The following is a 13,507-nucleotide window of genomic DNA, read 5'->3' as shown; positions in this document are numbered from 1 at the left end:
GATTTCTTTACGCAAATTACTTGCATTTGTCATTAATCAAAAAAAAAAAAAAAAAAAAAAAAGAAAGAGCAAAAAACCAACATTATTGAAAATATTACTGCAAAACATCTCACTTTGGAGTTTCGGTTTTCTTTTTCTCGCTCACGGAGTTAATTGAGGAATCAAAAGTTCACTGGTTCGAAAATTTCTACTTACCTTCAGTACAGACACTAGACAGTAGAGATAAAATGGCATGTTCTGCAGTGAGTTTATCTGTGGCCACCGTGTGTGCAGTGGTGGCAATCACATGTACTGCTATTGCATTTGGCACTGACAACTGGTACGAAGTCCGGGTGAATCCCGATGGTAATGAAAGGTTATCGAGTCTCCAGGAATTTGAATCTGATCTACGGTACTACAGTAGAGACGAAGGAATTTTTAGAATTTGTTTCCCGGATAAAAGACCGAAAGGAGGTAAGACACTTTTCACTATTCTTATTCATTATGAACAGAAGAGTCATTGTCCAGGGAGGTCACTGTAACGTTCCAAAAATTTCCTTATTCGGCAAATTTTGTCTGACAATTCGGCAAAATTATCATCATTCGGAAAAGTTTGGAGTTCTATTCGGCAAATTTTGGAGTTGTATTCAGAAATTTTTGGAGTTATATTCGGCAATTTTGGGGTTTCATTCGACAAAATTATTATAATTTGGAAAATTTTGAATTTATATTCGGCGAATTTTGGAGTTATATTCGGAAAATTACGGATTTAAAATTGGCAAGATTTTGGGTTCCATTCAATAAAATTATCATTTGGAGTTACATTCGGCAAAATTTGGAGTTCCATTCGGCAAATTGATAATTTCCGCCCTCCCAAAAATTTAAGTTCAAAGCGCACCTGATTAGGAAAACAGATATTATTTTCGAAAAACTGAATTCTTTATCAAATTATTTTACTTTCATTCAACAGCATATAAAAAAATCGTAGGAACACCAGTCAAATCAATTAAGAACATGATTGAAAATATTCGATTTGGAAGAGCTTATTCCAACTTTTTCTCCACCTTTTGAGATTCTAAAGAAATTTGCTCTGAAATTTCTGCCAAATATTTATGAGAATCATTTAATAATTAGAAATGGTACACGTTTTTTAAATAAGTAGAATTATTAATGTTAACAACAATTTGAAGATCGTGCCGGCATTTAAACGTGCAAAAAAGAAAGATTTTCATCATTCAGATGTTTTACTCTCGAAATTTCGTATATGATAAAAGCAAGAGCTAGACTAAATAAAAAAGTAAGCATAAAATGAAATGAAAGTACATATGTCATTTTGGGTGCTTAAAGATCATAAAATATGGACATTTCGGCTAATGTCAAAGTTGATTTAGACATTTTAATGCACCAAAACTTGCTGTAGTTGCTATCTCTCCCAGAAAAACCATATAAAGAACAGGAAAAACAAATGTTGCTATGAAACAATGTACTCGATGAATTATTCTGTAGCTCAGAGCCAGACTGACGTATGTCCGAAAATTGCAACTTTCCAAAGTTGCGCCATCAAAATAAAAAGGGGGGGGGGGGGTAATTTTTTTAAATTTATTTATTGATTTACAGTTGGCTCTCTGTTTAACGACGCTCTATTTAAGGACTTTCTCTATTTAACGACGGCTTTTCACAGTCCCAGATAGTCCACTATAGTGTTAAAAGCATTCTATTTAAGGATGCTTTCTACTTAATGACGACTTTTTGTGGTCCGTTGAAAATCGTTAAAAAGAGAGCCAACTATATTTTTAATTTAAGTTGTTTATTTTATTTCACTTATTTATTCAGTTTGTGTGTCTGAGTGTGTATAAATATGTGTCATTGAAGTAGCACAAAACTTTTCGAAAAAAAAATAATTTTTTATAATCATAATTAAAAAATAAATAAATAAATAAAAGAGAGCTAAAAAAAGAGTTAAGAGGGTTGAGAAAAATGGGGGGGGGGAGCACCCCTGTCTAAATCGGTCAAGTGAGATTAAGAAACTGCAACGAAATTCAAAAAAAAAAAAAAAAAACATTCAAGATTGAACAGTTGTACAACAAAAGTAATGTTTGTGTTCCCTTCAATTAGCCATTTCAATGCGTTTGCTTAAAAGCTACTTCTATTCGCAAATCGTCTTGCTGCATGCCACGAGAGTTGCCTCAAGCTGGTTGATGATGATGATACCCGCATCTTTCGGAAGGCAACGATCCGAAACGATTGACCGCATCGCAGATTTGCATCTTTTTCGGTAGGCCTGCTAAGTTTACTGTAAAAGCGAATGTAAAAAAGAAAAAGGAAGGATGGCAGAAGAAAAGAAAGTAACGGATTGATACAAAACATACGTCACAATAGTATGCTCATTTTGGAGAGCTTCTGCTAATGTAAGAGCTTTTGCTTCTTAGCGCTAATTTATATCCTGGATTCCTAGCCCTTACAATATAATTTTCTCTTCTAACTCGTCTTTTTCGCATCGTTTTAGTTTTTTTAAGCCCCCCCCCCCTTCAAAGAAATGCTGTATTGACATTCACAAAATCATTTCTAGCCCTTACAATATAATTTTCTCTTCTAACTCGTCTTTTTTACATCGTTTTAGTTTTTTTAAGCTCCCTCCCCCCCCCCCCCCCCCCACAAAGAAATGCTGGATTGACATTCACAAAATCATTTTCTAAAAATCAAGAATAGTAGCGACGCAAAGAGGAATGAAATAAAATTTCCTTCACCAAGTACAATAAACTATCGATTATCCGCGGAATTGGGTGGCAGAAATACCGCGGATAAAAATAAAATCACGGATAAACCGGAAAAATGCTAAAATAAGTGACTGATAAGGAAAAAAATTGTTCTTCTTCAAAAACTTGGCTGTATTAAAGCATAATCTTTTCCACTATATACACAGAACAGTCAAAATGTTTTGTATTTGTACACAAAATCAATAAAAGTAAAAAGTGTATGTACGGTGAAAAAAGCTCAATAAATAAATAAATAAGCAAATAAATAAAGTTTAAATTTGCAGTTTTTCGACCAAAAAAAAAAAAAAAAACTGCCATTGCTTTTTTCTGCTAAAATACACGCTCCTGATTGTTGATTGACTCGCGGATAATCTGCTCGGGCACATTTGGGATTTTACTGTATATCGATGAGTAAAAAAAAAAATAAAGAAAGAAATTGTTGATTGACTCGCAGATAATCTGCTCGAGCACATTTGGGATTTTACTGTATATCGATGAGTAAAAAAAATATATAAAGAAAAAAATTGTTGATTGACCAGCGGATAATCTACTCGGGCACATTTGGGATTTTACTGTATATCGATGAGTAAATAAATAAAGGAAGAAAGAAATTGTTGATTGACTAGCGGATAATCTGCTCGGCCACATTTGTGATTTTCCTATATATATCGATGAGTAAATAAATAAATAAATAAATAAAGAAAACATAAATTTTATTTCCTACAGATTCATGTTTTTGCAAAGAAAGAGTGCATCAGATTTTGAAAAAGTGTTGTTTCTTTTTTTTATGTTTTTTCTCTTTTCCTTTTTTTTAAATGTTCTTTTTCTTCTAATTTTTTTTAAAAATTCCTATACTAATGAATAGAAATATTTAAAGGGTTATTAACCATGCTGTAAGAAATGTACGCAATTGTAATATTAAAGGAAAAAGATATTCCTTAAAAAATTGAAATAGTATTGAAAAAGAAAATTATAAATGATTTTAGAAGCAATAATTCATAATTGCCCTGTCTAAGCATTTTCCAAAAGTATACCGAAATAATTTTTAAACTCTCTGACCTGCTTAGTATCTTGGGTTTGAACCTATTAAAATGTAGAATAAGATTTATCAACACCTGTACATCGTGTGTATTTTTAAAAAGAAAGAAGACAAGGTCTTGGTATGAATAAAAATACTAATAAACAACAAAAATTCCATTCAAATATATAAAAAATTAATCAAATGAATAAAAATATCTGTTTCATCTCAATGTAACTAAAGTAGGACTTTCATTTCAATCCTTCATGGTTGAAGCATAGGCATAAGTGAACCAAAAAAGTTAGGGGTCAAAAGACGTGAGTGGGGTTAGAGAGCGTGGTCCCTCAAGCTCTTTTTTTTTTTTTTTTTTTTTGAGAAATTGGACTGTATTCAAGGCTTTTGACATTACTGATTCTATGACCTCCCAAAAAATGTGGAAAATGGTCTCAAAAATAAAATCGGGACGGATGGCCACCGTAGACTTTCCCCTCCGAATTCGAAGCTGCATTTTTATGAAACAAAATGAGAGAAGCCCATTTATTTGGAATTTTGTTTTTTTTTTTTTATTTTAGTGAAATAAATCAATCCACCTGGAAAAAAATCAATTTTCAATGTATCATTAACTTTTCACTCTCAAAAGTGAAGCAAGGCCCCTTTGCTGTTAAAAGTGAGGGCGGTTGCCTCCCCCCCCCCTCACCGTGTTAGCAGCCTATGTAAGGTTTATTTTGTTATTTTATGTAGGTTTAAGGACTAGAAATTTATTCTTCCTCTATGTTTTAATTTCTCTCTCGGGTAACAATTCACTTCAAATTCAGAGTTTTACACTTCTTTTTACAATACAAAGCGTTGAGCTAAGCCTCTACAATTGCGAATTCTGTTTTCGCCGAAAAGAATGAAGAGGTTTGAATTCCTTGAAAGTTTTCGTTTCGCAAATTTGAGAGACATGATCAGTTTGCTAAATCAAGATTCCATTTTTTTTTACTAAATTGAGATTAAACTTCTCGCCGTGAATCCCGCGATTTCCACTGGCAACGTGGAAGTAACAAAATTTGCTCATCCCGCTATTTCCATGCAATTTTAAAACTTTATTCCTCTTTTTCAACGTTTAAATGTCAGTAATGCGTTTTCTGAAGCATTTATATGACATAAAATTTGCGATTCACATACCTCCTGATTTTAACAAAGCTTCCCCGAAAGTGTTGTTTGTTGCCCAAAAAATCGGAAAGAAAAATCTCAATGAAACTCGAATTTGGTGTAAAAGAATGAAGTGGAAAATGTCCTTCAACCTTGCTGTAAAATTTATCACACAAAACGTAATTTCTAACGTAATGGGGTCGTTTCCAAAATTTTAAAAGTATTTTTTTTTCTGAAAGAGCATGCTTAAAAACATAGGATCTGACCATTTTTTAAATAATTTATTTAAGTTTAATATTTTTAAAAAATTACTTAAATCGGTGCGCTTTCATTGTTTACACTTCTGTCATGTGACATCATAAATGATGAAATGCCATTCAATATTGCCATTCACAGAACAAAATATTTAATTCGCATCTTTACTCACGTGTATTGGCAACGATATGGTTATTGATAGCAAGCGTAGAGCGCGATTTTAATTCGCTGCTTGATTATCATAACGTGGAAACGTAGTAGAAAGATGCGTCAAATTGCATCATTTGTGACGTCATAAAGACCACGCCTTGTTTGAAAAATCGGATATTTAAAAAAATTAACTAAAAAAAAACCTGTTGAGAAAATGATAGTATTTTCTGGGTCCATGCAATTTTTTTTTTTTTTTTGCTCATTCTATCCATTTCAATGACTAAAAGTAGTGCTTTTGACTGAAGGAAACCATCCCATTGGTGTAAATTTAGTTCATATATTTTAGAGTTTTTTTCTTCTGTGTAAAAAAAAAAGCATATTTTTACAGTCGGAGAATTAATGAGCCCATGGGACTAATCAAGACTTGAAGGAAGGTTTTTATGCATTTAAACTGTTGATGAGCTTAAAATGTCAAAAATTAAATATTCACTCGTGAAGTCTTCAAATGAACTGCGTAGTGATCAACCCGTATCTGGTGAGGTGAGTTTTTCACATCCTAGAAGAGAATTGAACACTTTTGCTCTTGAACGTGTTGTGATGCTTAGAAATAATGACTTAATATGTATAATGTCACTTACGGTCGCGTTTCAATTGTATTTACATAAATAAGTGATTTAAAAATCATTCCCCATTTTCCTGCTTTAATATTTTTTATAAATTTTGTAGAATGCAAAAGAAATATACTGTTGTTGATACACACATCCCATCACACATTGCACAACTTATAATAGAAAAAACATATTTCATCAGATAAAGGATAAAAACAGAGTTCTTCCTCATTTGAGTTTTGTGTAGATTTTTTGTAGAATACAATCATCGGTTTCTAACACTAAGCACTCTTGGCAAAGTGGCAATAAACTAATCAAGGAGAAAACCACGAACTTAATAATCATACACAAGAACTGGGAATTATGTTTATAGCTGATAGCATTTTTCCATATTACTTCGATAAATGTCGTCCTGGGAGCACCCAGAAAGGGGCAGCTGCCCCTCCCTATAAGAGAGCCACTGATCCTCATTTCTCCTCCCTAATGTCTCCAAAAATAATTTAAAATCATATTTTTAGGACTTCAATTTAAAAAAAATTTTGATGAAGAGCGGCATACCTACGTTTTTCCTCTCTGACTATAAATAACTTTTTTTTTGAGGTGGGGTAGGGGGACTTAAATTTCCTGCCATTTTCTATCCCTGGAGGCTACTAAAAACCACCATCTTGCTGCGTCTATACTTGCCCCTTCCCTAACGGGAATCCTGGCTACGTCCATGCATATCGCGTTTCATTTTTCTGATTAAAATATTTCTTTTTTAAAGGACTTTCGTGTAGTGAATTGTTGGGTCACTGACTAAAATTTCCCATGCTGGTATAATTCGGTTGTCAGCGATAGGGGAGCTAATTTCAATAGAAAAAAAAAACATTTTTTAAGAGGATTTAAAGTAAAATTAAGTTCATTGATTATTGCTTTTTATTTTTAGAAACCATGCATTCTTAAAAATGCATTCACATGTAAAAATAAATTAGTGATGTTGAAGTAATTGAGGTTTTCGCATTTCCTTTCTGTAATATGTATTATAACTCCGAAAAAGCCATAAAATGAAAGTAAAATTATGTCGCGCAAGCATTTTTATCTATGAACTTTCCTCAATAATTGGAACTAACATTCCGCCTCCGGAAAATACCGTTCTAAATATTCATTCTTAATGGGATGGAGAAAACACGAGTAATCCTTCTGACAGTGAAATTTGAGGGTAAGTCCTATTTACAATACTCAAAGAATCAAAACAATATCATCTTAACTGGAACATTACATGAAATTCCATTCATACTTTTATGGAAGACATCGTGTTCCCCTTGAATGCTTTGTTTCACCCGATGCCAATTCTACGCATGAAACTTTCCGCTCGTGGAGAATATATTTGCGGAAAAGCTAGAAGGCAGACACAGAAGCTACACTTGATCGGACACTAGATGGAATCACCGGGGCGCAGCTGGAAGCAGTTAGCAGTTTGATCACTTGGACCGTAACGGAATTTCAATGAGTTTTTGCTGGTCTTAGATAGTAAGAAACTACTGGATGTTTTACCGTTAACCGTTTTACTTAACTTCACGCATTTTTACTGAAATAATGACTTTTAATGGATATTTGATAGCGAAATAAGTAAGATTTTTGTGTTTTGCCTCTATGACCTGGTTGGAATATGAAACAACAACGCAGAATAAGGTGCGAATTGTAGTATAGGACGAAAAAAATTATAAAATAAAACATTAATTCTTGTTCCTACGGAGTTACTGAGACATCTTTTCAATATTTTTACTTTATCTACAGGTTCATTATTGCAAAAAGTACGAAAATGTTCTAAGAGTTTACTAAGTTGGCAGTTTTTTTTTTTTTTTTTTTTTTTTTTTTGAACGCTTGATTTAAATGCGAACATTTGCGTTATAGATGAAACAAGAATGAGATGTTTCTACGAAAGAATGTTTAATTTTTCAGACAGGAAAATATAACAGCAGATAGCACTAACCATCATAACTCCTTTCCGGGGATGTCCAGGAAATTTCTGGTTGTCATTTCACCTTCACCTGGTATGTCACGGATTGCTTCAAAAAAAAAGAAGGATTTTCTTTTTCTTTTTTTTTTTTTTTTTTTTTTAAGATAACAGGACATTAAGTTCTACGTGGATCTTGGCCTTAATCGCCATTTCATAGGACACCATTCTCAGATTTTATGTAATTTCTTCTGAATGGCTCATTTTCTTTGCTCTTGGGAGGAAATGTTATTGATTCATTTTCTTTGTCGAAGAAGCTAAGACAATTATGTTTTGCAGAAAAATTTTGCCTTAAAATTCATAAATTATTTCTATTATTGACACTGACCCTGAAAACCTCTATACACATGTGTACAAAACGGGCAACATTTAAAATAAAATAGTGTAATTCTCGGCAGAAGCCTTCTACCGAATTTAGAAATCTGAAAATAAAAAATGGAAATTAACTGTATAATGAAACCAAGGATAGATAGCCTGATCAGTAATTGGGCTCATTTTTATTGATATGTGTAGTTATTTTTGAAAAAAACTGGGGGTAGGTCCTTTTTTCTGAATTGAAACGAAAAACATTCGGTGAACAAGCCCAGTGAACGAACACGTAAGTGTAATTTTTTTTTCTTCTTTTTGTAATACTAACGAAGGAAGTTACTGTTCCCAATTCATCAAGGAAAAAACATTTTCAACCTTTATTTTCTAAAACAAATGATGAACTGTTCATTCACTGGTGGGTCAAACCTATATTTAAATCTTTTAGGCTGTAAACGTTTTTCTCTTCTACTACTTATTATTATAATTTTCGGCAGCCTTCAAGATCAATACTTTAAAAATTCAGAGCAATGGAGATAACTGCTGCTTTCCCATTTTGTATCTTTCAGAGAGAACTCTGATGATTTATGAACGTGCGAAAAAGTTTTCTTCTGCTATCTCTCTTATCATAAAAATGGATTAAAGTATATTTGTGATAAATAAAAGTGATGAAAAAATTGTTTCGTTTTTCCAGGAATTCCTATAAGACTTTTAGAAATGCAACACAAATAGCGTTTTTTGAACTTGAGGCGGCATTTTTCCTCCTTTGAGCATTTAATTAACTCGATAAAAAAAATTTGCTGTTTTTTTCTTGTATTTATCCTCCTTCTCTTTTTTTACCATACAACTTTTTTACAACAAAAAATGCATAAAAAAGATTGTGCGGGAAAATTACTGATAAAAATTTGAAAAATTAGTAGAAAAAATAATTAAATAAATCAATATTGAGAACATTAAATTAAAAAAATCATTGCTTTCCTCCTACCCAGCAACTTGAACTATTTTTACAAGGGTCCGTTCACAAATGATGTCACGTTTTTAAGATTATATATGGGACTGGGAATTTGGAGCAGAATTCAGCTGACGAAAATTAGCCTGAGCTACTGCACTTACATCTCGAAAACTATACACTAAAACAATGCGTAAGAAGGCAAGAAAATACATCGAAATTGATGCCTCTATTTTGTCAAAATATTTTCAAATAAGTTATGCTGCGATTTAACACGTCAAAACTAATGTCTTGCTCAGTGGCGAATCCAGGGGGCGGCTATGAGGCTGCAGCCGCCCCCAAATCAGTACTAAATTCTTTCTTTTAGCATTTTTAAAAAAAAAAATGTCTATATATCTTAATGTAAAAAAATATTTAAAAAATGATATAATTTCCTACGTCCATTCTATCTTTATCAGTTAATTTGTTTTCGCTCTTCTAAATGTTGATACACAAATTTGCAAGAATAGCAAGGATGTTAGTGATCCAAATTTTGGAAATTTGCCCTACCTGTTCCAAAAAATTTATTCATTTAGCCTCAGAAAGAAGGAAGGGAAAAAAAGTGCGGATATCATAGCTACTTGTTTTTCTTTCTCCCCCCCCCCCCCCTCTCTCTTTAAATGACGCGTTTAGCATCAATTCTTAGAATTTTGTCTCCTTTTTGTTTCACTTAAGTGCAGTCTTTTGGGTCGATTCACCGCAATTCCTAATTCTGCATGCAAAAAATACTATCTCCTAAAAATATTTTTTGCTATTTTCTCCGCTTTCACCAACGTTTCGTTGCCCTTGCCTGCAGCTAACCTGACACGCAAGTGGAGTACTAAATCAGTTTTTTGAAATGGTGCATTTCCAACTGTGCCACTGACCAGATTATTCTCTTGTTTATAATTTTCAGCTTTATTCCGGATTTAGCTGAAGATAAAATCGCGAAGAATACACAGAGCATAATTATTTTTCCCCTGAATTAGAACGTAGAACTCTTGCGAACACAAGCTGCATCACAAAAAATAAAAACAATCGAATGTGAAAGAGACGATGGGAGTTACGAATTCAAATGAAAAATAACGAATTGTTCTAGTTTCTGTTTCTTGCCTGCTATACGTGAGAAAAGTACTTAATTTTCTCTAAAAAGTAAATCCTTGCATCTGAATCACCTTGTTAACACAAATATATCAAGACGAATTTAAAAAGTAGTAGAACTTTTGTGTGATTTGAATTAACAAAATGTCGTAAGCTATGTCAAGTAAACATGACAAATTTAGAACCACTTTAACTTATTTTATACGTGTCAGTCTCGCGAAAAGTTTACAAATTATGCCGGCGCTTTTTGAATTTTTTTTTAAAATCAATTTCAATAATTCTGACCAATTGTATTTTTTATTGTTGATTGGCCGTTTAATTGTGGATATTAAAGGATCAATATTTGCTACATAAATAGCACAGGGAAACAATTTTAGAACACAAATGTTGAGTTAGATTTTTGAGCTGTTTTAGAGTAAAGTAGACATATGCCAGAGCCGAATTTAAGGGACGGATTTTTAGGGTTCAAACACCCTTCGAATTATTTTTTTCAACAACTTCAAAAAATGCTTTTTATGATACTTTTTTGCTGAAAAAGTTATTATTACAATGGGGTGGTTTCCTTCAGTCAAAAGTACTACTTTTAGTTATTGAAATGGATAGAATGAGAGAGAAAAAAAAAACATGGGTCCAGAAAATATTTTCATTTTTCCAGCAGTTTTTTTTAAAAATGAATGTTTTAAAATGTCCGATTTTTCAAACAAGGCGTGGTCTTTATGACGTCACAAATGATGCTTTTTGGTGCATCTTTCTACTATGTTTCCACGTTATGATAATCAAGCAGCGAATTAAAATTGCACTCTACGCTTGCTATCAACCATATCGTTGCCAATACACGTGAGTTAAAGATGCGAATTAAATATTTAGCTCTGTGAATGGCAACACAGAATGGCATTTCATCATTTGTGATGTCATCGCCAAGAAATGTAAGCAATGAAAGCTCACCGATTTAAGTAATTTTTTAAAAATATTAAACTTGAACAAATTATTTAAAAAATGGTCAGATCCTATGTTTTTAAGCATGCTGTTTCAGAAAACAATACTTTTGAAATTTTGGAAACGACCCCACTGTGTTTTTTATTTATTTTTCAAATTCAGTTGAAAAATTAAATAATAAGAACTGCACAAACTCATTGCTTTATCTGCAAGTATTCATTGTTATTGTAGCTATTGCGAATATCCTTGCTCACAAAACAATACAGCGTTTTCCTTTTAATTCGGGGCTAACAAAACCATCAAAATTCTTCAAATTTGAAGGCGCCAAACTCTGTAATTAACGCATCTTATAATTGCCAAAAAATATGAATTAAAGAACAATGAGTTCGAATGAGCGTATATGAGTACAGACATCAATGGGGTCGTTTCCAAAATTTTAAAAGTATTTTTTTCTGAAAGAGCATGCTTAAAAACATAGGATCTGACCATTTTTTAAATAATTTGTTTAAGTTTTATATTTTAAAAAAATAACTGAAATCTGTGCGCTTTCATTGTTTACGCCTCTGTCGTGTGACATCACAAATGATGAAATGCCATTCTGGATTGCCAATCATAGAGTAAAATATTTAATTCACATCTTTACTCACGTGTATTGGCAACGATGTGGTTGATAGCAAGCGTAGAGCGCAATTTTATTTCGCTTGTTGATTATCATAACGTGGAACCGTCGTAGAAAGATGCACCAAAATGCATCATTTGTGACGTCATAAAGACCACGCCTTTTTTTTCAAAATCGGACATTTTAAAAAATTTATTAAAAAATAACTGTTGGGAAAATGAAAGTATTTTCTGGGTCCATGTTATTTTTTTTACTCATTCTATCAATTTCAGTGACTAAAAGTAGTACTTTTGACTGAAGGAAACCACCCCATTCTTTTGAGTTGAAGATATCTAATATTTTTCAGGCGTGAAGCAATGTACAATACACGTCAGATTTCTTTTAATCGACAGGTTATTTTTGCATTTGCTCAAGTTAATGCCCTTAAAGCAGCTTCTCCTCATTTAAGTAACTTATTGTAACAAAAATCAATAGTAGAAGAAAATTTATAAATCATCACTCTTTTTTTCCAGTCGCCACTTTTTTTAAGCTAAAAAAATACGGAACAATTAATTAGCTTTTAATTGTCACTAGGACAAACAGTTAACAGTTTAAAAAAGAATTATTATAACTAGTTACTGGCCCTAATATTTATTGCACAGCACAGTTATAAACACAGTGGTAGGGTGGGAAAAGCAGCGACCGGGGGTGACGAATGATACTAATATTTTTAGTCACCACTTTTTTTTTTATTTAGTAGTCACGTTTCGAGTGCGACTACTAGTCTTAATCTTTATCAATAATATACATAGCTAAACATAGACATATGTGACTCAAAATCAGGGGCGTGCACAAGGGGGGGGGGAGAAGGAACACCTGTTGGCCCGTCCCCAAGCCTGAAGGGAGCCTGAGATTTCCAAAAAGAGGGATGAAAGCTATGTAGCACATAAGGGTAAACAAAATGGAGGGAAGCCCGTAAAAGTCATTTGTGACGGGCTCCAAAATGTCTGTGCACACCCCTGCTCAAAATACATAGACATATGTGACTCAAAGACATGTTAAGGGAAGAAAACCTAAAATGAGTTATAAGAAGGAAGTTTATCACACAAATTGACCTTTTTGCCACCAAATCTCGGAAAAAATGATCTTTTAAACAACAGGAAAAATAGTTGTTTTTAAGCGTTCCCTCACGATTACGCATACTATTAGCCAATTTTACGCAGACCTCATTGTTAACCTGACATTTTCACACTAACATAAACACACTATAAATAAAAATACGTATATATTTATTTCCTTAGTTCTAATTTTACATCATAGGGTCATGGGGTTTGACGGATATTAAATGCTTATTATTGAAGTTACGTCGGCAGAGATCTGAACTCGGAAGTTGCATTCTAGTATACGGAGAACTCATTTCTCTGAGTGGTGAATATTCGTTTATCATTAATGTACGAGTGTATGCATGCGTCGTTTGCAAAATCAGAAGACAACCTGTGGAGTTAAAAAATTAAGTTACGCAAGTAAATTGACTAGTGTGAGGAAAAGTGTCAGCAGGGTTTGCAGCATCTTTAAGTAGGATATAAACCCACTGTACAGTGGCGGCTCGTGGGAGGGGTCAGAGGGGGACCTGGCTCTCACTTTTTTCAGAAGACAATAATTTATAACTTTTTATTTATTTTCCCTTTTTTTTTTGTGTGCGT

General features: G+C 33.0%; 1 protein-coding gene across 1 annotated transcript in view; it reads left to right on the top strand.

Moving 5' to 3' along the window:
- Window positions 1-227: 227 nt before the first annotated feature.
- The window catches only part of LOC129224401 (claudin domain-containing protein 1-like), a 77,240-nt gene continuing 63,960 nt past the window's right edge, over window positions 228-13,507 (top strand). Inside the window, exon 1 of the mRNA XM_054858851.1 lies at window positions 228-453. Coding sequence (XP_054714826.1) covers window positions 228-453 — 226 coding nt within the window. The remainder of the gene's footprint in view (window positions 454-13,507) is intronic.

The sequence above is a fragment of the Uloborus diversus genome, chromosome 6 (genome assembly GCF_026930045.1).
Source record: "Uloborus diversus isolate 005 chromosome 6, Udiv.v.3.1, whole genome shotgun sequence".
NCBI lineage: Eukaryota > Metazoa > Arthropoda > Arachnida > Araneae > Uloboridae > Uloborus > Uloborus diversus.
Note: the sequence above shows the minus strand (reverse complement) of the source record. Positions and strands in the feature narration are given on the sequence as shown.